The sequence below is a fragment of the Sylvia atricapilla genome, chromosome 1, assembly GCF_009819655.1.
Source record: "Sylvia atricapilla isolate bSylAtr1 chromosome 1, bSylAtr1.pri, whole genome shotgun sequence".
Taxonomy (NCBI): Eukaryota; Metazoa; Chordata; class Aves; order Passeriformes; family Sylviidae; genus Sylvia; species Sylvia atricapilla.
The window spans coordinates 132,266,390-132,287,061 of NC_089140.1; the positions used below are offsets into that span (position 1 = coordinate 132,266,390).

Here is a 20,672-nt window from a genome sequence, read left to right on the forward strand (position 1 = left end):
TTTCACCTCAAATTAACATCTAAGAACCCAATAAAATGCTGTAAACAAGATAAGGATATTTGAGCTTGTAAACAAGATAAGGAGATTTGAACTGTCCACAAGAGCCATTAGAAGAACAGTGATGCTTGTTTCAACAAATTAATTTCTACTCCCTACTGTGTTCCCATCAGTCTGTGCTCTGATTAGAGGGGAGTATCATGAGACATTTCAGAAGACAATTTTAAAGATGTTTATTGAAAATTCTGAGAATAATAAATATTGATTTTTTTGTCTTTGAGGATATTGTGTCAAGTAGAAGATAGTTGTTATTCTGAAAGAAGATTTATTTGCCATTAACAAGATCTGCTTCAGACCTATTCATAACAGTAAGAAATAGCCACTTTGTAACAGGGAAATTCTAGATGTTCTTTTGAAAATGCAAATGAGTAGCAACAGCTTCTGCTGCTGGATAAACCCAAGTAATTTATTCAGAAGCTGTTTGTTGCACTAAGCTCTATTCTGCAACACAAGCCAGTGAGAAAAAGTAGCAGAATTAGACTAATAGAGGGGAACAGAGAATTCAACAGGCAAGGAACAACTGCATTTATATATACAGGAATGAGGAGAAAAAAGGCAAGGAGAGCTCCTTCTAACTTTTTTACAGTTATGCTGAGTCGAAGTAATTTTACAGTCAGTTTTAGTATGGTCATTACCTTCTGGCTGCTTTTGCCTGCTGCAGAATAATGCAAACAAGCTGGAACTGTAGAAATGTTAAGACAGTTTAAAGCTGACAGTACCTCTGCAAATAATTAGTGATATTAGGTGGCAAAACTCCCATAGAGTTAGGAGGGGAAAAACCCTACCAAAATTTAAATGTAGCAAAAGTACAAGGCAAACAACTTTAAGGCTGAGCTGTCCTGATTGAATATATGAGAAATTCACTATGTTTTTATACATGTATTATAGAAAAGTACATTTTCTCCATGAGCAACACAGGTCCAAGATGTCTGGAAGTGAAATCCATTTTCAGATATAGAACATGTGTAGGTCAACTAAATGAATAAATAATGAAGAAATCTAGCATCCTATTGTAAAATCAGTAGGATCAAACCTTGGATTGGAGACACTGCTCTGCATTAGCAAATAATATTATTTTGACTATTTTTACTTGTTACTGGTAAATGGCTCTTCTGGTACCATAGTCATGGCTTTCCCTGGAGTGCTGTAGCAGAGTGATTTCATTACACTGTTTTTTTCTGGGGCACATTGCTGAGAGGTTTCCAAACAGTCAGAGAGCTGTCAGACATACAAACTTGCTAAATTTGGATAAAAGGGAACTTTACATCTATATGTTGGCTTTGCATCCCAAATTCTGTGTTATAGTAATTTTGTTACAATGGTAATATATTGTTTCATGTTTTTAAAATGATTGATTAATAACATGGTGCAATACTTGTCATCTGGGATCTCTGTGCAGTCTGTGGAGAAAGAATCAGTTCAAATCCACTTGTCAGAAGTGGGTGGAGTGGTTTTCTAAGTGCATTCACTCCTCTCCATCTTCACCTCCCCTATTAGTTCTACAAGGAACACTGGATAATTAACTTTATGTCCCCAGCCACAGTTGTTAGGGGAGAGGTGTGCCACTGTTGGTGGCCTTCTAGCCCCAAGTGTTGACGTGCATGTGGCATGAAGAGCAGGAAGAGCTTTGCCATCCTGCTGCAGCCTCACTCAGCACTGAGCCTGTGCCTTTGTTTTGCTCAACTGCCCAAACCCGAGGATGTGCTTTGTCTGGCTGTGCTCTGACTACTCCTCCAGCCACTTTTGTGTAGGCACAGCTGGATGGAGCAGGTGTGGGGAAACCATAAGGTAAAATGTCAAAATATACCAAAAGAAACTTTGGCAAAGTTAGTGTTTAGAAGTAAGAAGGCAGTTTTTCATACTAGTTTTTGTAAGTGCTTACGAAGTATTTCCTAAGTACTGATGAGAATGACTGGGTTTGGATTTGCTCTAATACTCAATTTTCAAACACATTATAAATGCATATTTAGAAATGGTTTCAAAACTTTTATGGAGTGACTTAGTTGTGTTATACTGAAGGAGTGCTGAGTTTTTATAGATCCCTGTGGTGGTGGACACTTTGGTCAATTGCTTGCTATGTTTTTTGGATACGATTTTAACAATTATAAATATAGTGTTCTCATCTCTTTCATTTTCTTGTTTAGCTGTGCTTAGTTTGTTAGTTCTTTATACTATAAACAAATACTTTGAGGTTAGGTAAGTAAAATGTGTGTTTTTTACAATGTCAACCTCTAATCTTCATATAAAATTTGACTAGCATATTAATATCTGCTCCAGTTTTTAGGTATTTTGAGTTTTAAATGGTTGATGGTTTCTTCAGAGTTGTCTTTAAATAAACATAGTTACACTTTGGTTGGTACTTGCATTTTGATTTTATCAAACAATATTTAATTTGTCTTATTTTTCAGAAGTATCGGAGTGTGTCAGTGGGGGCAGAAGAATATATTTATGAACAAACAAGGTATGGCATAAGCTTTGCAGTATGTTGACTAGCATCAGGCAGGAATGTATTGAGGAGTTTCCACTGTGTCTACTTCCCACCCTTCCTTTCTTCACCCTGGGCTACCTGCAGGGCTCCCTTGATGCTGCCAAGCATAAGTGTCCCCTTATTCTCTTGCTCACGTTAGCTCTCGGATCTGGACAGTTTATATCTTCATCTATTGCCTTCCCTCAGCATTCCTTTAAACTCATAATTCCTCTGAAGCTTCCTCCCTGCCCAAGAATGCAAGATGAAAACTGTTGAGTGGTTTCCCAGGTAAAAGAGTATAGCTTTGACAGTCAGGTCATGAAAAATCTTTTCAGGATGGCAGAATGCACAAGTCAAATGTCCAGAACAGTTGAAAAGCTTCAAGAAAAAGCTTCAAAAATTAAAGTTTGAAAAGAATACTGTTCTGCCTAAGCACAGAGGAATGTGTATGTAGCATAGGCAAACACTGCAGAGTCCCTTTATCAAGTAGTAATCACTAACGTTTTTAAACTGATGCTTTATTTCATACTTGTGAATTGTTCTGTTTACATCTGAGAGATTACTCTCACTTTAGAATCAGGAACATGCCTGTGTAGTTTTTGTGGATCAGGCAAATGACTGAAAGTGTGATGAAGGTTCCTTACAGCTTAATATTTTTTCTGAAGAATGTTAAAACAATCATTAACTACAGTGAGTCATTATATAGGCAGAAGATATGAAACTGATATTTAGCAAAGGCTGCTCACTTATACACTGAACATTTGTAAAATTGAATAGTGAAGCATTGCTTTGTTAACAGTTCTCAATATTTAAGTCTTTCATTCTATGACCTGTGTCACATTTAGAATGAAACCTCTGAATGCACAGTAAGAAAACTCCCAGGAAAGATGTATTTAGTTTGCCTGGAAGTGGAAGGTTCAGAAATGAGAATTTCAGATTGAAAAAGAAGTGGTGAATATGAAAGTAATTGGAAGACTGCTAGAAAATCTCTTAGTGACTACACAGGGGTTTAGCTGAGACTCATGGTGAGATTTGGAATAGCATTGTAAGAGTGACTGCAATAAGTTTTAAGAGTGAGAGTAATCCTCCTGCTATAGGGCATGCTTTGCTTGCCAACTGGAAACAAGAAGACTCTCAAGTGGTACTACACAGAGGCTCCAAAACTGGCCAAGTGCAATGTGTCTGGGATTTACATTTTTTGACTGAAACATACAAAATGCCAGAAAACAGAAGACCAGCCTATGGCAGACTGTAAACAGTTCTGTTAAGGCATTGTTTGTTTCTGACTTTGATCATTCTAAAGCCCTTCTCAGCACACATCCTTGTTAGTTCTTCTGCCTGGTGTGTGGTTTGAGGCACATCTCCCAGGGCACTCAGTGTGCTTTGATGTGTGTCATGAAGTGGTTTTGAGCATGCAACCTGCAGCCCCTTCATGTGATGCTAAATCAAGGCTGTGCCCCTAGCAGTGCTAGTTCTGCAGCACTGGTGGTATGGCTCTTCCAGTCCACACTTGCCAGTACTGCTGTTCCCCTTTCACACAGGACAGGGGCTGTGGCAGCACGTGCCACAGAGGAGGGGAGGCAGTGCCTTTGTGCTGCCTTCCTGCTGCTTGCAAGAGCCTTCATGGTGGCAGCAGCTGCCTTGTGTGGAAGCACCAGTGCTGCCATTGGTGGGTTGGATAGGTATAGGTGAGTGTTTGCATATTACCTTAGTTTTGCTTTGATTTGTAACATTTAAGCGACTAGAAATATGACTGGATTTCAATTTATAAGCTAAGAAGCACTTAAAAGTTGCTTTCATTTGATTGAATGATTACTGTTAAACTGAATAAGTGATACTAAGCTGTCTGAAACTCCTTTTGGATGGAAAGACTGGATCTGTTGGGTTTTTTCTGTCTTCTCTTTGAGTGAGGTTTTAAATATAATTATTAGTTGTATGTTTTGTTGTGGGTTTTTTCTATTGGATAGTTAAAATATCTTTTATTTTCCCTTTATTTTTATATTGCTATGGCAGTACTATGATGATCCAGAGTGTTTGCTTGAATTAGAAAGTCAAGTATACACTGTTGTTTTGGACCAACATATTCCTCTTGGTTCTGCTCTGGCACTGCTTAAATACTTTGCTGAATTAGTACCTTTGTGAAAATGCTTCTACTGTATGTCCAGTTCAAGAAGACTCTTTGCATTAAGGTTTCTGTGCTGTTTGATTTTTTTTTTTTTTCAAAATCAACATTATTTTCATTTAAGAGAGTGTGAGGAGCTGCAGGCATCAATTTTATTGGATTATTGTTCAGGCTCATTATTGGAGGTAGTAGCTGAAGAGGCTCAGTGAGAATTGTTTTCAGCCAACAGTTCACTAGTTAATGGAGACTCAACTTTTCATGGTTTGAGAAGTGCTTTGAAGTTGAAAGCTTTTCTGTTAAGGAGCATCTTTTTAAGATCTAAAATTTCAAAACAAGAGCTAACTGTTTTTCCCTGATATTTTTCTAAAAGGAGGTTATTTGCTTGAACATAAAACTAAATGTAGGCACTTCATTCACTCTGATTAATTTTTAAAAGAAAGCTTATAAAACCCTTGATTTGCATGTTGTCTTTAAACAAATGAACTTATTGTCTCTTTGTATTCCTTCTTTGAATTGTGCTGACAGTAGCAGTTGGACTTTTCATTCTCTGTGTCCATCTTTTGCAACATGTTTTATTCTGGTTGTTGTTTTTAAAAGTTAGTTATTTATTTATCTTTCTGCAACGCTGCCAAGTTTAAATGTCTGTGGAGTTGATTATTTCCTGCAAATCATACTGAATCCTTTCTTGGTAATTGACACTCTCATTGTGGGGTACACAGTCTTATAATTCATAATGGTTCCTTTCACAGAAAGTATCCTAGCCTTTGATCCAAGAAACTTACAGTCCAGATAGTTTTACGCTTGACTGCAGGATCTGATGAAGTCGAAGAAAGAAAATTGCAATTTTAAATTGCCATGTGACATTTTCCTGGAATTTTTTTATTAGCTTCTTATGCCTGATACACTGCAATAATTACATAATAAAAGAGAAGGTGGTATGAATTTTGTGTGTGTTACTCTCCCTGTGTTTCCAGCAGCACTTTTCAGTATACACTCGAAGCCACCAAGTCGCTGCGTCAAAAGCAAGGGGAAGGGCCCATGACCTACTTGAACAAGGGACAGTTCTACGCCATCACCCTGAGCGAGACGGGTGACAACAAATGCTTCCGGCATCCCATCAGCAAAGTCAGGGTATAGTCCCATTTCTTTCCTAGGTGGGAATGGAGCTCTGCAGATAGACATGGCTGTGGTTGATTGGCTTTTAATTTTATTTTTTTCCTTGGGGGAAGGACAGCGTGTGCTTGTTCTCATGCTCGATGTAAAGTTGGGGGAGCACCTTATTGAGGGTGGTAACAAATGTTTTGCTGTCCATTTTTTTCAGAGTGTGATCTTATGATTTAATGATAGCCTCAGTTTATGGTTTGGCAGAATGGTGATTACACAGATACTACACTTAACACTGGTGAACTTATTGCCATGATTAAAGTAAAGAAGTCCAGGATCTGCTACATCAACTATGTAGTTGATCTTCGTTTACTGGTGCACTTCATCAGCTGCTTTTCAGTGCATTTCAGAGAAAATGTGAATAGTTGAATCCATCCTTTGTGGAATAAATTTTACATAATTTTCATTGTATAAGTGTGAACTTTCACTTGGCATTCACCCAGAAGTGTAACAAAATGAATGATTTGCATCTTAGATTCTATGTGTAGAACTTTAGTTTATGTATTCAGCAATATCTACCTGGTGAATGGGCCTCCCGATTTCCTCGGTAATGTTTTTGAGTTAACAAATCCTAACCCAGTAACCTTGGAATGAACAATGAGCCCTGTAAATTTTACCCTGGAGCTGGCAGGGCTGCATATGTATGAGGCTGCAAAATGTTTCCATCCAAATACATGAAGCACTCAAAATATTGTGACTTAGTCAAAAGAACCAATGAAAGTCAATGTGAGCAGTGAAGCAGACAACAATCTATGTGTTTCTATCATACATGAAGTTTAGAGAGACTCTTCCTAAACAGAGTCAATTACCTGGAGACTTCAATTAGCAGTTAATTTTTATCCTGGTTTCTTTAGGACATGAGGTTGTTGACTGGATCTGATGTAAGACTTCTGTGTTGCTGTACAGTCTCTTTCCCTGCCACCCATTCCTTCCCATTTTGTAGTTCCAGCTCTAGCACTTCTAGAGCTGAAACAGGACTCTGGAGGTCAGTGGTCTGACTGAAAACCAGTCCTCATATGCCTGGTTCAGTGCACTGCCACATGAATTTTGAAGCTGTGGCAGCAGAAGGGTGGAAATTATAAAGGAGAGGTGAGACTACTACATCCTTCTGGAGGATGTAATTGACAAAAGATTGTGAAACCATGTGCAACTTTCACGATCATGTTCTGTTTGCTTGGGCCCTACTCAAGTGACTGTTGAATTTATAGCAAATTGCATCCAAAGTTAACAGAGGGGCAAGAGGTTTTGAAGGTATTAAACCTCTACAAGTTCCCTGTAAGTGGTTCATAAAAAATATTAGTGCTGTCCTTGGTGGGAAAGCTGCATGGCCTGTTCTGGTTAGTGCATCAGCTGGCCAGCCACACACACATGATATCCCCCCAGTATGTACAGGCATAACCCAGGACTCCTCCACAGTGTGCACTACCTCATGCCCATGGAGAGGCCAGAGAGACATGGAAGATGTGGTGGTGGTGTTCAGCTTTTATAGGTGGAAGGTCACAGAGTACATGAAGGGTTATGGTGGTGGCTGTCGGGGTGGGGGGGACACAGAGGATGAATGAATTCTGATCCACCTTCTTGGCTTATAAAGCAGCTAAGAAGGTGCTTAAAAATCATTAAAAATAATGATTTTTCTGTGCTTAGTGTTTCAGGGTGAAAGTAAAACAGGGTATTTAAAAGTGAAGTTTTTGTTCTCTGTGATTCATTTTCATTTAATTTTAATTGGCATGAACATTCTTTCATTGTTTTGTGTTGTTCTGCTTGCTTACAGCAGGGCTTTTTCAAAAAGCCTATGTTGCTTGTGTAAAATTTTGCATAAAAATTCAATCTGTTTCCTTTGTATCACAATTTAACGAAGTGAATTCAGAATGTGAATTGAAAACTTCAGCCTCAACCTGAAATTCAGTAAATAGTTACACTGAATTTGTCATTAAACACATATATGCAAGATTCCTGCTCCCAAAAAGGGTATTTGAATTGTGTATACTAAATTGAAAATGTCTTGCCTTTAGCCATTGACTCTTTAAAACTAAGAATATGATAAAGTTTGATTTAGACTATCAAGGACATAATCTTGGGCCTTGCATTATTTTACAACTACGTTTCTTCCTTCCTGAGTATTTAAGTACCTTGTAGTATTGGACTGATTAAAACCCAGTCTTCTACAAACAAAGTACTGGGAGAGGGTGGTGGCTGGATCAGAACTAGAGGCATATGGAGATTTTTATTTTTGTGTTTCTGACTATTAATTATTTTAACTGATGTGACTCTGGTGTTGTTTTTCATAGAGTGTGGTCATGGTTGTTTTCAGTGAGGATAAAAACAGAGATGAACAGCTGAAATATTGGAAGTACTGGCATTCCCGGCAGCACACGGCTAAACAGAGAGTCCTTGACATTGGTGAGTGTAAGAAAATCTCTAGATGTTTCAAGGAAGATTTCAAATATTGAAAGCTCTGGGGCCTTGCACAGGAATGTGGTGGAATATATTGACAATGGCTTCATGGCTTGTACCACAGTTTTTAGCAATGGCTCATTCCTGCTAGGACTATGGGGTCGATGGCGGTGGGTAGGGGACCATGCAGAAGGAATGGTTCTCAAGTATTTACACAGAAGAGTTGCCCCTTGCATGTGTGTTTAGTTGTGTACCACCTTCTGCAGCTGGGGAATCAAGACCTGCACCTCCTCAGCTGTAGCAAAGTGTCTGTTCCCTTTATTTTTTCAAAGGATGAACCAGTCTTTCATCCAGCAACAGTTATGTTAGCTAATTGATGTGGAATTGCAGCCTGAGAGTGCAGATGTCATCACAGTGGTGACTGCAAAGGAGTGTGCAGGATTCCTACACCCCGAGAGTCTGAGTCTTGTCAGTGTCAGCAGTGAGGGAGAAGCAAGCTCTGGTGTGCTATCCTGAGAGACCTGTTTACTGTTCATCCCATCTAAAGTATTTACAAGCCCATTTCAGCCCCAGCTGTCCTATCTGCATGCTCGGGAGTTTTTAGCAGAGGGAGAACACGTACTTTCTGCCAAGGAGCCTGAAGTTGAAGTCAGTGGCAGTGTCTAGACATCAAGCGCTTCTCCCCTCCCACATGCAGTTTACACATGCAGCCATCTGCACGTCAAGTCAAAGGAGTCGGCAAGACCAAAGCAGACAAAGTCTATCTTGTTTTGACCGCCTGAGGGAACCAAACCATTGAATGGCAGGAATGAGCGGGGGCAGAGAGGGGGGCTAAACCAAAGCCGGGTTACTTGTCGAGAACATTTGGAGACTTCAGGGGCGATTGAACTGGGTGATCAGGGAATCTGTCCCCAAGTGGTCCTACTCACTGCAGTGTCTGTAGATTTTCAAATGCTGCAGTTTCCACTGAGGCCTGATGTTATTTAAGGTCAAGTGTATTTTGTCCAAGCAGCTCTTCCAGAATCTCTTCTCTGCCTCTTATCTTATCATTATTCTGGCTGAACTGTTTCATTAACTTCTTTCTTTCCCCCCTTCCCCTCATTTTCTCTTCTTGCCCGTTGGGGTTTCTAATGCAGTAAAACTGCTACCACAGAGCAAATGACTTTTATCACGAGACATTAAAAGAAGAAATAGGCCACGTCACAGCTCTTACTGAAGGGTGCTTTTTTTTGTGCTAGTCCCTGCAAGCTTGTGGTGGTAATGCACATGCCTTTGAAAAATATGTGCTGAGCAGCTCGCTCCACTGTAGTTCCAACGCCCTCTGACTCCACTGCATTTGAGGTGTCCTAGCACATTTCAGTTGCCTTACCCCATCAATTAACTTATGGTATGTATTATTCTCTGAAATAGTGCTCTTCAAAATAAGTGCTGTGCATGAGCTGTGTGTTTACCTGTGTTAAAGTGAATGTCTTTTAATTTTCCATTAGTTTGAGGTGAAATAGCTCTGCACTGACTTTTGAGGCACTCTAGTGCGTATTCTTTATTTGCACTGCAAACATGAGCAAAGCACAGTGTAGTAAGACTTACTGATACAGCCCTTTTTGTCAGATATGAGAGCTGTAAGAGCATGGTTCACCTCAGTTTTCAGAAAAAAAGACCTAAATATGTTGCTCAGTAGTGTTTTCTTGAGAACAACTGAAATACAGCCATAGTTCTTACAAGTACAGTGTTTCTGAAGTACATTTTATTTACTTTGGCACTTGCAGTATGACTAACTGGCTTATTAGGCCAGAATGACTCCCAATTTTTTTTCCCATAGAAGTATTAAGCTGCTTCTAGTTTTATCATCAAATGATGTAACTGAGCAACTTAATCTAAATTTGAAGTTAGCCCTGCTTGAAGCAGATGACCCCCAGGGGTCCCTTCCCTGCAAAATTGTATTGAATGGCTCTATGAAGATTTCCCTTTATGTTAAAAATTCAGATCGCTGAAGGAGTCCTCTAAATACTGAGTTAATGTCCCGGTCCTATGTAGTTAACAAAGAAGATTAAGTGTCCATAACTCTGCATCACCTGTTCCATAGATGTTACTCTTATTTTAATTCAATGCTTGTAGCGTGTTTAACATCTGTGAATCCTTTTTAATTGTTTATGAATGCACTTTTAATCTAGAGTATGATGTGGTCCTTAGCAGGCAGAGGATCAAGTTAATTTGGGATGCTCGAGTTCTGGGTTCCAGCTGTTCAGATCTGAGGCAGGCAGGGGGACTATGCTTGTGCTGCTTTCCATAGTGGCAGGGATGTGTCTGTTTGCTTTCTGGCCTGTAGTTATATCCTGGACATCAGAGGAAATAGTGGCTTGCTCCTTCACTCCAGACACACGGGGGTCACTGCTTTTGTTTGTTCTGTGTACTGGCTGCTGCACCTCTTGGGTAGAAGGATGCTTCAATGGATTAGGTGCAGTGACAGGTCTGAAGATGTGTTGATGTCAATAAGATAAGCATGTACTTACATGCTTTGAAGTCCTTAATGCTTGAGGAATAAACCTGAGGCTCTGACAATTATTAGGCAAGAAGGGAGGGTATTTTCCAAATTTAGGCTATGTACTGTTTTTTTCTGAAGAAGAAGTTAGGTGCATGCTTACTTTTTTTAGGAGGAATAAGAGGGGTAGGGGGAAAACAGCTGTATTTTCACTGTGCTGTGACATTGGATCACTAGTTTTTTCTTTTAAAATAATGTCAAATAAAGAATGCAATACTTAATTGCAGTGGATATTGATTGTTTAGAATAAGTGCAATAATTTGACATACTGGAACAGGTTCAAATATGAAGAGTGGGTATGGAAGCTTTGTGTTCCAAAGAAACTTGTGCTTGGGTTTTTGGTTTTTTTTTTTTTTTTTTCAGGATAGTTTGTATTATTTATGTGCACAATACAAAAGTATGCAATTACACATAATGCATGATTAATGTTTAACATTAAAATTTTGCCGTTGTTTAATATGCAATTTACGTAACAAAAGAGGAAATAAGTCCTGTGCAGCCGTTTTTGCATATTGAACAACTCTGATTTTCTCTTTCTGGTAACTCATAGCAGGAGAAGAGGAAAAGTTGTAGGCGCTCTTAACAGCTTTCAAATATTCTGAGTTATAAATGCTTTCTTAATCAACTGGGGATCCTTCTTTAATTGCCTGTAAATTGATGGGAATAGGATGCACTCCTGCTTTTTCACAGTGTCACATAGACACTCCATGAGATTTATGTATAGCAATTAAAGGAGAGGCATGTGTTGAGAGAAGGGTAAGGATTGGTGGGATGTGAGGTTCTGAGAGCCTTTTAAGACAAGAAAACATGTGTCTTTATGAGACATCTTGTTCATGTCTTTCCAAAGTGCACCTACACAGCACGCCCATATGCAGCAGTCACTTGCACGAGGCACTTTCTGGTGAATCATAAATTTAAGAGGTGGGTGGATGTGTGCACATGCATATTAAACTACTTATGTGTCTTCTAATTCCTCTCATTTGCATCCCCACACTGAATTTAGATAGTGAAGCCAATGACTTCAGTTAGAAAGGAGATCTGAGTTCAAGGTGAGAATGAAAAGCCTGCCTCCCCCTCTTAAACATTTTGTTAATTTGCTACATCACCAAATATCTTGTGCTGTTCCTATGGTATGAATAGTGATTTTTTTTTTTTTAATCCAAAATCATTCATGTGTCCCAGGGACACAGTTTTATTTGCCCAGTGAGATTCCAGCGTTCTTGTGTTTCAAGAGAAAAGTATCCTGATTGCTTGTCTCAAATGTGAAATAATTATTCTTGCAGCAATGTTTTTTTAAAAACTATTTTAAAGCAGTTATTACCTAGAAATTATTTTTTAGAGACCAACAGTTTAGGCAAAAGGAATGAATATTGAAACCATTTGTGTGTCTCACAGAATACCAAAACATCCACTTTCTATAACTGATTACAAAGCATGCTTCTGAAGCACAGATTTGGACAAACTTTAGGTCAGGTGTGTAATCTCAGCCCTCTAGCACTGAGTCCAATTAGAACCCTTAGGAAATGTTTGTCCCAGAAAGAGTTCTTCCATTAGTGTGAACTATCTGGAAGTTCCTTTAATCCGGCAGATATTACCTGGAATTTCTCTTAATCTGTCATCAAAAAGATAATGTGTTAAACTATCTAGCAAAGTGAGAGAAAAGCAATGCTTGTTCTTTTTCAATTATTGAGAAGATTTGGGAGTGGTCTGTTTTACATAGTTTTCCACCCTTACTGTTTTTGGGGGAGGGTTAGTCAACTTTGAAATCTTCCTCCCTTTTGCTTTTCATTCCTTCCAAAATGCTAGTTTATTGATGATAATAATAACAGTATGTGGGGAAGTAGTGAGAAGAAGGTGCAGATTTTGTAGCCAGAAGAATGAAAAATATTTTTGTTTGTTTATTTGCTGTTTTAGTAGTGTACATACTTTGGAAAAAGGATCTTTGTGGTTTTGGTTCTTTGTGGGGGATTTTTTGTTGGTTTGGATTTTTTGTGGGCATTTTGATTTTTTTTTTAATAATATATAAATACTAATCCAACCTGCAGTACAGTAATTCCTGGGGAAGTTGAAATGGACACTGATGATTTCCTGCAGTCATAGCTCTTAAACTTTTAGAAAGCTTCTTTCTTCTTTAGGATTTACCATGTTTTTTTTCTTAATATCAAGGTTTGAACATTGCCTTTAAATGCTTCAGTAGTTTTCAATAATTTTCCAGTTTCGGCCATTCCTTGGCCAACCTAATGAAGGCACTGACTCATTGCCAGTAGTCGCACTTACGCCTTTTTGAGAGCCAACAATATTTTGTGAGAGCATTAGCTAGTGATATATTATGCATAAGACTCAAGTTGCATTATATTTCCTCCTTGTGATTAAGATTATTCATAATTAATCATAAATGATACAAGAGGTTGTTTTCATGCACTGGACAACCCAGCTTAAGAAGCACATAAGTACTATGAGTTGTAAAACAGAAAGTTCAAATTTTTTCATGACTCTTGTTTTTTTCTTACAGCTGATTACAAGGAGAGTTTTAATACCATTGGGAATATTGAAGAAATTGCATTCAATGCCGTGTCCTTTACTTGGGATGTCAATGAGGAGGCAAAGGTGAGGAAAAGCCATGCAGATGGCATCCCTTTATAAGAACCATCCATTCTTAGACACTGTTCCATTTCCCTCCTTTCTGACAAATAAGAGGGCTTGTTGGTACGTGCCCAGCCTGAGAAACAGTAAAAGATTTTTTCCTATTTGTAAAGCCAGGTGTAAGACACAAGCTGAGTGTTTTCTTTCTGTAAATTATCAGCTTCCTTTCTACACTATAAGCATGTCCAATAATCAATACTCTGTAAGTTAGACTACTGTTGGTGCCATTATATTTTATATTGTTACACAGACTGTCTTTGCAATTGGGAATGAAAGTGTTTTTGAGGACTGAGACTTCTTTTTTTTGCCTTTTTCTTTTTTTTTTTTTTTTTTTTCTTAATGGTCAAGTACCCTCAGGCATAGGGTTTTTCATTCAGGAGTGTGACTGTCAAGTGGACATCATAAACCAGGACATCAGAACACCTTAACTAGTTTCTTACAGATAAGGTTGTACAAAGGCTGATAGAGTGCTTCAGCTGCATGGACTAGTGTGGGAGAAATGAAAAACTGTCGGTAATTATAAGAAGAAGTTGGCCCCTGGAAAGCAAACAAGGGAAATAGGCTGTGTAAAATGAGTGGGGGTAATGCAGTACTCTTGAGGATGTAGAGTTAATAAACAGCAGACACTGAGCTGGGCAAACTCCTGATACTGTTTTCATGTTGAATACAAAATGTCCAGTGTTCAAGTAAAGTTGTGAATCTTTCAAATACAAGGACATCTTCATGCACAGTTGCCCACTGCATTTCTAGCAGCATTAGAAAGATTGCATCCTCAGAGTGAGTCCTCTGAGAACTTGTATTGAATACTGAGTGGTAGCATTAACACTCACTGTCCTGACTCCCTGACTGAAGGTGTTGCCTGTTTATAGTAACAGGGATTTTTATCTTTGATGCACATCTTAAAAGAAAAGACAATAGTTCTGAAAATCATCCAGCTCTTTCAGAAGCAGACCTTGATAAACAGAGTTGTACTTGGCCCAGTTGCTAATGGTGCTGTATTTACTCACATAGTGATTACATTTCCACCACCCCAGATATTTCCCTATTATGTGTTTCCATTTCAAAATACAGCTATAGGTTGTCCTCTGCAGTAACAACAGGCAACTGTTGTGTGATCACTGTGCAGACAAATACCAGTTTGGGATCTCCAACACAAGCACTCTTTCTCAAGGACCTTTACAGAAGCGCTACCAGGGCTAGAAACATGGCAGTCCTGTCCCAGGGCTGGCAGTTCCCAAGACATTTGCTTTTGCAGCTCCGAGTCAGACTTAGCAAAACACCCATGTTGATCTAGGAATAAGGAAGTCACATCTACTAAGGTCAGGTATTAACCTTGGACATTTTGTTCTAATCTCACACCATTCACCTGGCTCTTGCCTTAGATGCCAGAACATTAAGAACACAACTTTTGCAATGATCACTGGAAGCAAAACAAACTAAGGTTTTAAAATAAAGGCACTTACTGGATTAAAAAAACTCTTCGGAGTGGAATTTAAGCTGCTTGTATTTCTGCAGGAAATAGTTATTAAAATGAAAATTGGCTTATGGTTATTTATTTTTGGGGTATTAAATATCTGATCTTTTAGGAGCTTGAACTGTAAATATATTGATAAAAGAGGATTAATAACATGATTTAGTGTTTGGCTATCAAGCATAAATCAGATTGTTTGTGAAAGCTTATCACCTTGTCTGCACTAAAGTATTTCCCTCCCCACACACATCTACGTGTACATGTTTGCTCCTGTTTGAAAGTATAATGGAATAACTGGTTGCACTGGGTCTGGGGATTCCCATAGGATGCCCCTGTGGTGTTGGAAACCTGTGGGTTCTGAGGCACGTCACTGGAGGCTGTTTCTTGTCCAGCAATTACCTCATCCATGGGAGATGAAGAATTTCAAGGCATAATTACAGACTCCCTTTTCCTAAGCTTTTTGAATGATGATCTTTCAACTGGCTCCATTGTTTCTGTTCAGTATTGTTTTCCATTTTCACCACAATTTCAAGATTAAAACTTAACCCCCTCAGAGGCACAAGAGCCTTTTTTTTCCAAGTCAGACAAAAGTGGCATAGAACAGTTCTTTTCAGGGCCTCTGAGATGGGATGTGATGAAGCATCTTACTGGCCCTGGAAGAAGCAGAGAAAACCTTCTTGCTGGAACACTTCTGGGGATGGCTGTAGAAAATCAAACAGAAGCAGTAGAAATCACCTAACCAAATATACCTCTCTCTCCTGTGAAACTAATCTTGAGCATCAGATTTCTCACTTTCCTACTCCACCTGGATGGCAGCTGATTAAAAGCCTTATTTTTCTGCCAGCTACCAGTAAATCTGCTTAAGGGTTGGTAAGACAGCATTTCATTGGGAATTTTAGTGGAATAAACAGGAATCCAGAGGGTACAGGCAGAGGCTGCTCTCTGTTGTCCCAGTAATGTCAGTGGAACTGGACTAGTTGGCTTTGTGTGTCGTCTTCCAACTTGGCAGAACAAGTCAATGGAAAGGGAATCTTGTACAGTGCGTATCAAGATATGGAATAATTGCACTATTGCGTTCTGTGGACTAAGGAAATAGCACCAAACTCAGAAACACCACTCTGCTAGTGTTTCCTCTGCTGTGCCTGGTTGACAGCAGCACTCCCCTTGCCTTCTGGCAGAGCAGAGTTAGGCCTGGCACATCCGTACTGTTTTCTAGAACAACATCCTTTTCTGCTGGGGCTGTTATCTAGAGGTCAGTGTGGGGCTTGTGGTTTGGAGCAGGATCCAGGGAAATGAGGGGAAGGCTCTATAGCCATGTCACACTCAGTACTTTCTTAAGACAAAAATAGGCTGTAAGGGAGCAGGGGTAGAAAGAGAAGAACAGTTTTGTACAATCCATCTTTGTTTCCCTCCCATGTTTAATTCTATTATAAATATGTAACATTTATGGGAAGGTGATTTGTTGTCTTCCTTTGGTTCAACCCATATTCTATGTTTGGTATTTTTAAAGGAGTTCTTTAAAAAAAGATGAGGAAACAAACAACAATTAACAAGATCTGACTTTTTAACTATCTTTTGAAAGTGTCTTTATAATATGCTAGAAGCTACATAGTTACCTTGCTGCTGCCCTGTAGAAGATTTTACTGTAACATCTGGCCAGTTGATGAAGTTCTAGTGGAGGCTTTTGAACAGAGCTCAGCTTCATTTCTGACAGATATTCATCCTGTCTGTATGCAGTGTTAGCAATGACAGAAGTTAGTTTGCAAGAAAGATTATTAAAGAGGCAGAATTCTCTTGGTTAAAGGATAATGTATTTGTCATAAACCTACCTAGCTCCTTGTCTCTGATAGGTACATCATTTAAATTGGCTATGATGGTGTTACTTCTGAAACAATTAATTGTATGTTTTTATGGAAAGTACTTTTTAGCCTTAAAATCGGATATATGACTGCAATGAACAGTTGCTAACAAAAAAAAGTCACCTTGAAGAGAAAAGAGTTTTTGTTGATATCAAGAGAGTATAGATTTCTGCTAAGCACTGCAACTTGGACATGCAATAAACAGACATGTTTGTGGCTGTGTTATTCAGGCAGGTGCTGGCAGATGAGTGAGATGATTTCAGTGAATGCAGGAGTTGTGTGCTGAGCAGTTGTTGTGTATACTTGCGTGCAATCACTGTCCTGCTAAATTTAACTGAAATGTAGATCTTTAATCCAAAGTATGCTGAAGCTTCTGGGAACCTTTCCAGCTATTTAATGAGTTTTGGCATAGCTCATACAGTAATAAGCTGTTTTCAAAGAGATTGATTTGCAGGATTAAGTTCTTGGATATTGTGGGCCAAACTGAGCTCCAGTTCCAGTGGGTACAATGGTAAAATCAAGCTTATAGAGCAGCACTATCTCTAGCAGTAATTTGTATTGTGACAATTCATATTTCTTAAACATTGTTAATGATACTTAGGACAGGCTTTGACTAGCATAAGATTCTTTTTTTCTTGATTGTGAATTTCCTTCTCAAGTTGCATCAAATTTAATTTAATTAGGAAGGAAATTAATGTCTACTCTAAAACTGTAAAGGTTGAAGGAAAAGGTGGTTCATTTTGGGGAGTTAGGAGCAGAAATTATGTAGGGTTAGACTTGGCAGCTACTTTAATAAACCATGTCTGTGTGTGCAAGTGTGCATATATATATGAGTGTATATATAGATGCGAGACATGCACACACACGTGTATATATTAGAGAAGAGTTAACCTGTGGTAGCACATAATGTTGAAATTCAGTGTATACAAATGGCTTGGTAAGTATGCATCTGGGATTCAAAGCAAATGGCATTTTTATGTAGTTGCCAGGGTGTGGTGTGGGTTGAAGAAGCTTCAAAAGAGTAGTGTAAACATTTGCTGGAGACATTTGTATTGAAATAAAACGAAGGTCTTACCTTTGTGTGGGATTTATAAGGTAACGGCTGGTAGGAGAAACTATAAACCCACACTTTCTGTGTATACGAGGAATGATGGGATTGAGGTTAGTCATTTGAGAGACGAGTCATTTAACTCTTTGTTGTTACAGTCTGGAGGGAGGAACCTTTTAAAGCAGGCTTTTAAGAGACCCCATCTGCGTTCTATGTAGTGCCAGTATTCGGTAGAGAAATTGCTTTAAGTTTCTTATTTTGTGCTGTAATGCACTCTTCCCTTCCTTCTGCCCTTGGCAGTTCCTGAGACAATGGGAGGCAGAAATGTAAATAGTAATAAAAGACTTACATTAGAAGTTTCGTAACTGTAGACCTTTAGTGTATAAGCCGAGAGACCACAGCAAGAGACATGTTGGCTGAATTAAATGATAAAAAGGGAAATGCACTCCTGAGCCTTGCTTTCTCCTAAGGCAGCTTACTGTGTTTGTGTCTTGTACATCCCAATTATGCTGCAGTATTTAACAAACAGCAATTCTCATAATAGCAGCTACACCGTGGAGGAGTGTTGTCCCCAAAAGACAGAGTGCTTTTTCTAGGCACGCTCTATAACAAACAGAAGAGTTGTCGTTATGTTAGGCCACTTGTGAAACTTTCTCAGTGCCAAATGTTTCTCCAAATTAGTATTTAATTGCCAACGGCACGCCTGAGCTGGAGACTAGATGGGTGGAACTCTGCCATTAATTGCTCTAATCTAGGATATGCTGACATAAAAAACCCCAGACATCACTATTATGACAATTGTACAATGTGTTCCAGATAGCAAAGCATTGCCAAAATCCAGTTTGCTCAGGTAAAAAAAAAAAAAAAAAGTTGCATCTGAATTCAGGTACAATCATAGTAACTTTTATTAATATAGTTCTAAGACAAGTGTAGACAGGGCTTGGAAGGAAAAGTGATTTCTCTTCCTGCTACTGTAATTTCTACTTAAGTCTACATTTTCTAACCATGTTAATTCTACTATGTGAAAGACTACAGCAAAGGAGACCTTAAATGTGGGTATCTTCTAAGAAAAGTAGAGCATCACTCCCTTTTGTGGCTGCCCATGGAGTAGTTTTGCCCCTTGTCTCATCAGTGTGGGAGTACATGTGTTATGGACAGGAGCTGGGGAGGGGGGAAGGTGATAGGGCAAAGCAGGGTGTTCTTGGACAAATGGCTGAAATCAGTGCAGTTTAGGGCATGTCACTGCTTTGGGGAGGTGATTTCTGGTCAGACCAGGGGAGAGAGAAGGGGAATTTTATCTCTTTCATTGAGTTCAGATGTTTCTCCAGGTCCTCTTCACCATACCAGAGTGCTGCACTGGTATGAATCTTAATTCATGCAAACAGAAAAACAGACCCTAAAATAAATAACAGAACCTATGTCCTCCTCCCTTTCCCTCTATACACTCATGTTTTCCAAACCCAAAATCTGTGTGGTGCTTTACAGGAAAGCTAATAGACTACTGCATGGAGACAGAAAAATTCCCCGGTATGAATGATCTGTGTTAATTCAAATCCCTCTGTCTATCTGTGAAGTGCTAATGATATGACAGAAAGTGTAGTACACTTCATGTGCATGAATGTACAATCATTGCTCCTCAGAGAGATCCTGATGTATTACAGTGTCAGGACGAGATACTGAGTCTTACAGCATCTATCTGTTATTCATGCTGAATAATTTGTTATTGCTGCATGGGGACTCTTGAAACCATAAAGTCTGTCTTCCCCAGCCACTCCTACTCTGCTCTATGATTGTGGAGGCAGTGAAGAGATGACACTGTGTATGTAGTTGATTAAGGTGGGACAAGATCTTTTTTTTGCTTCTCAGCTGAGTGTGCAGCAAGCGTGGGAGATGTACAAACTGCTAGGTAGATGCAAAGCCTGCACATCTTCTCACGTTTGAACGTACATTTTGGAAAATCCCTGTGCAGAAGTATGGGCTAAAATGTAGGGAGGCCAGATTCTGTTTAATGCTAGACTTTGTTCCAGTGCTGTGTGTTCACACACACTTTAAACCATTGCCCTGGCACTATAAATGATTCTAAAGGCAAGTGAAAATTCAGGCTGTCATATTTCAAAGGCGTATTCACTGTGTCTACACTTCGGAGCTTGAGGAGATCAACTTGTAATTTGAAACAGAAATAACACTATCAGCTTCCAAATCAGAGTTTCACCTAGGGCCTTTCCCTGCCTCCCTCTTCTCTCACAGTTAAAGTTCAACTATTTCATTTGTAAATGCAGCTCTGTGATACAATCAGAAGCAGAAAGGAGGGACCATTAGCTCAGTCAGGCAAACAAGCTGCTCTGGCTCCATCATAAAGACCCTGACTGTAAAGTTAACTTCTGCCAGGAGGGTAAAGTATCCCCCACCAGCCCTGCTGGAGCCCTTCTTTATTCTCAGCTGTCTTTCTTAGAGATGTTGCCTTCTGGTGACTCTCTCTGTTGGTTTATTTTCCCTGTTTGTGGAATGGAGACAGTGGAGGGGGGATGTTCTTTATGCTCTTCCTTCAGGAATCCTCACAGACCCCAGGGGCCTGCTGCCTTCTCATCTGCTCAGTGAGGTGTGCATCAGGTCTGTTTGAGAGACCAGTTTGAGATCGTTCCTGAGTGTCCTTATTCTTCTGGAGCAGGTTTCACATCCCCCTGGTTCTGCAGATATGTACTGCCGGTTTTCTCAGTCCTTTTCCTTGGTTCACACTTTTTGGGTTTTGTTTTGTTTGGTGTTTTGTTGTTGCTTTTTAAACTGAGAGTAAGTGAAAAGTAGAATTAGGTTAATACACAATTGCCCAAAATTATTATGCAATGCACATATTCCTCACTGGGCTGAAAATTAGATTTTTAATTTAGTTTAATGTCTTGAATTTTATGCA

General features: G+C 39.2%; 1 protein-coding gene across 4 annotated transcripts in view; it reads left to right on the forward strand.

Annotated features, from left to right (window-relative positions):
* Positions 1 to 20,672, forward strand: part of GRHL2 (grainyhead like transcription factor 2) — a 67,056-nt gene that overhangs the window by 20,813 nt on the left and 25,571 nt on the right. For 3 of the 4 annotated variants that reach the window (XM_066334289.1, XM_066334297.1, XM_066334306.1), the window contains exons 5-8: positions 2,466 to 2,518; positions 5,621 to 5,777; positions 8,099 to 8,210; positions 13,256 to 13,350. In XM_066334289.1, coding sequence (XP_066190386.1) covers positions 2,466 to 2,518; positions 5,621 to 5,777; positions 8,099 to 8,210; positions 13,256 to 13,350 — 417 coding nt within the window. The remainder of the gene's footprint in view (positions 1 to 2,465; positions 2,519 to 5,620; positions 5,778 to 8,098; positions 8,211 to 13,255; positions 13,351 to 20,672) is intronic. The other variant, XM_066334315.1, reaches the window with a different exon arrangement.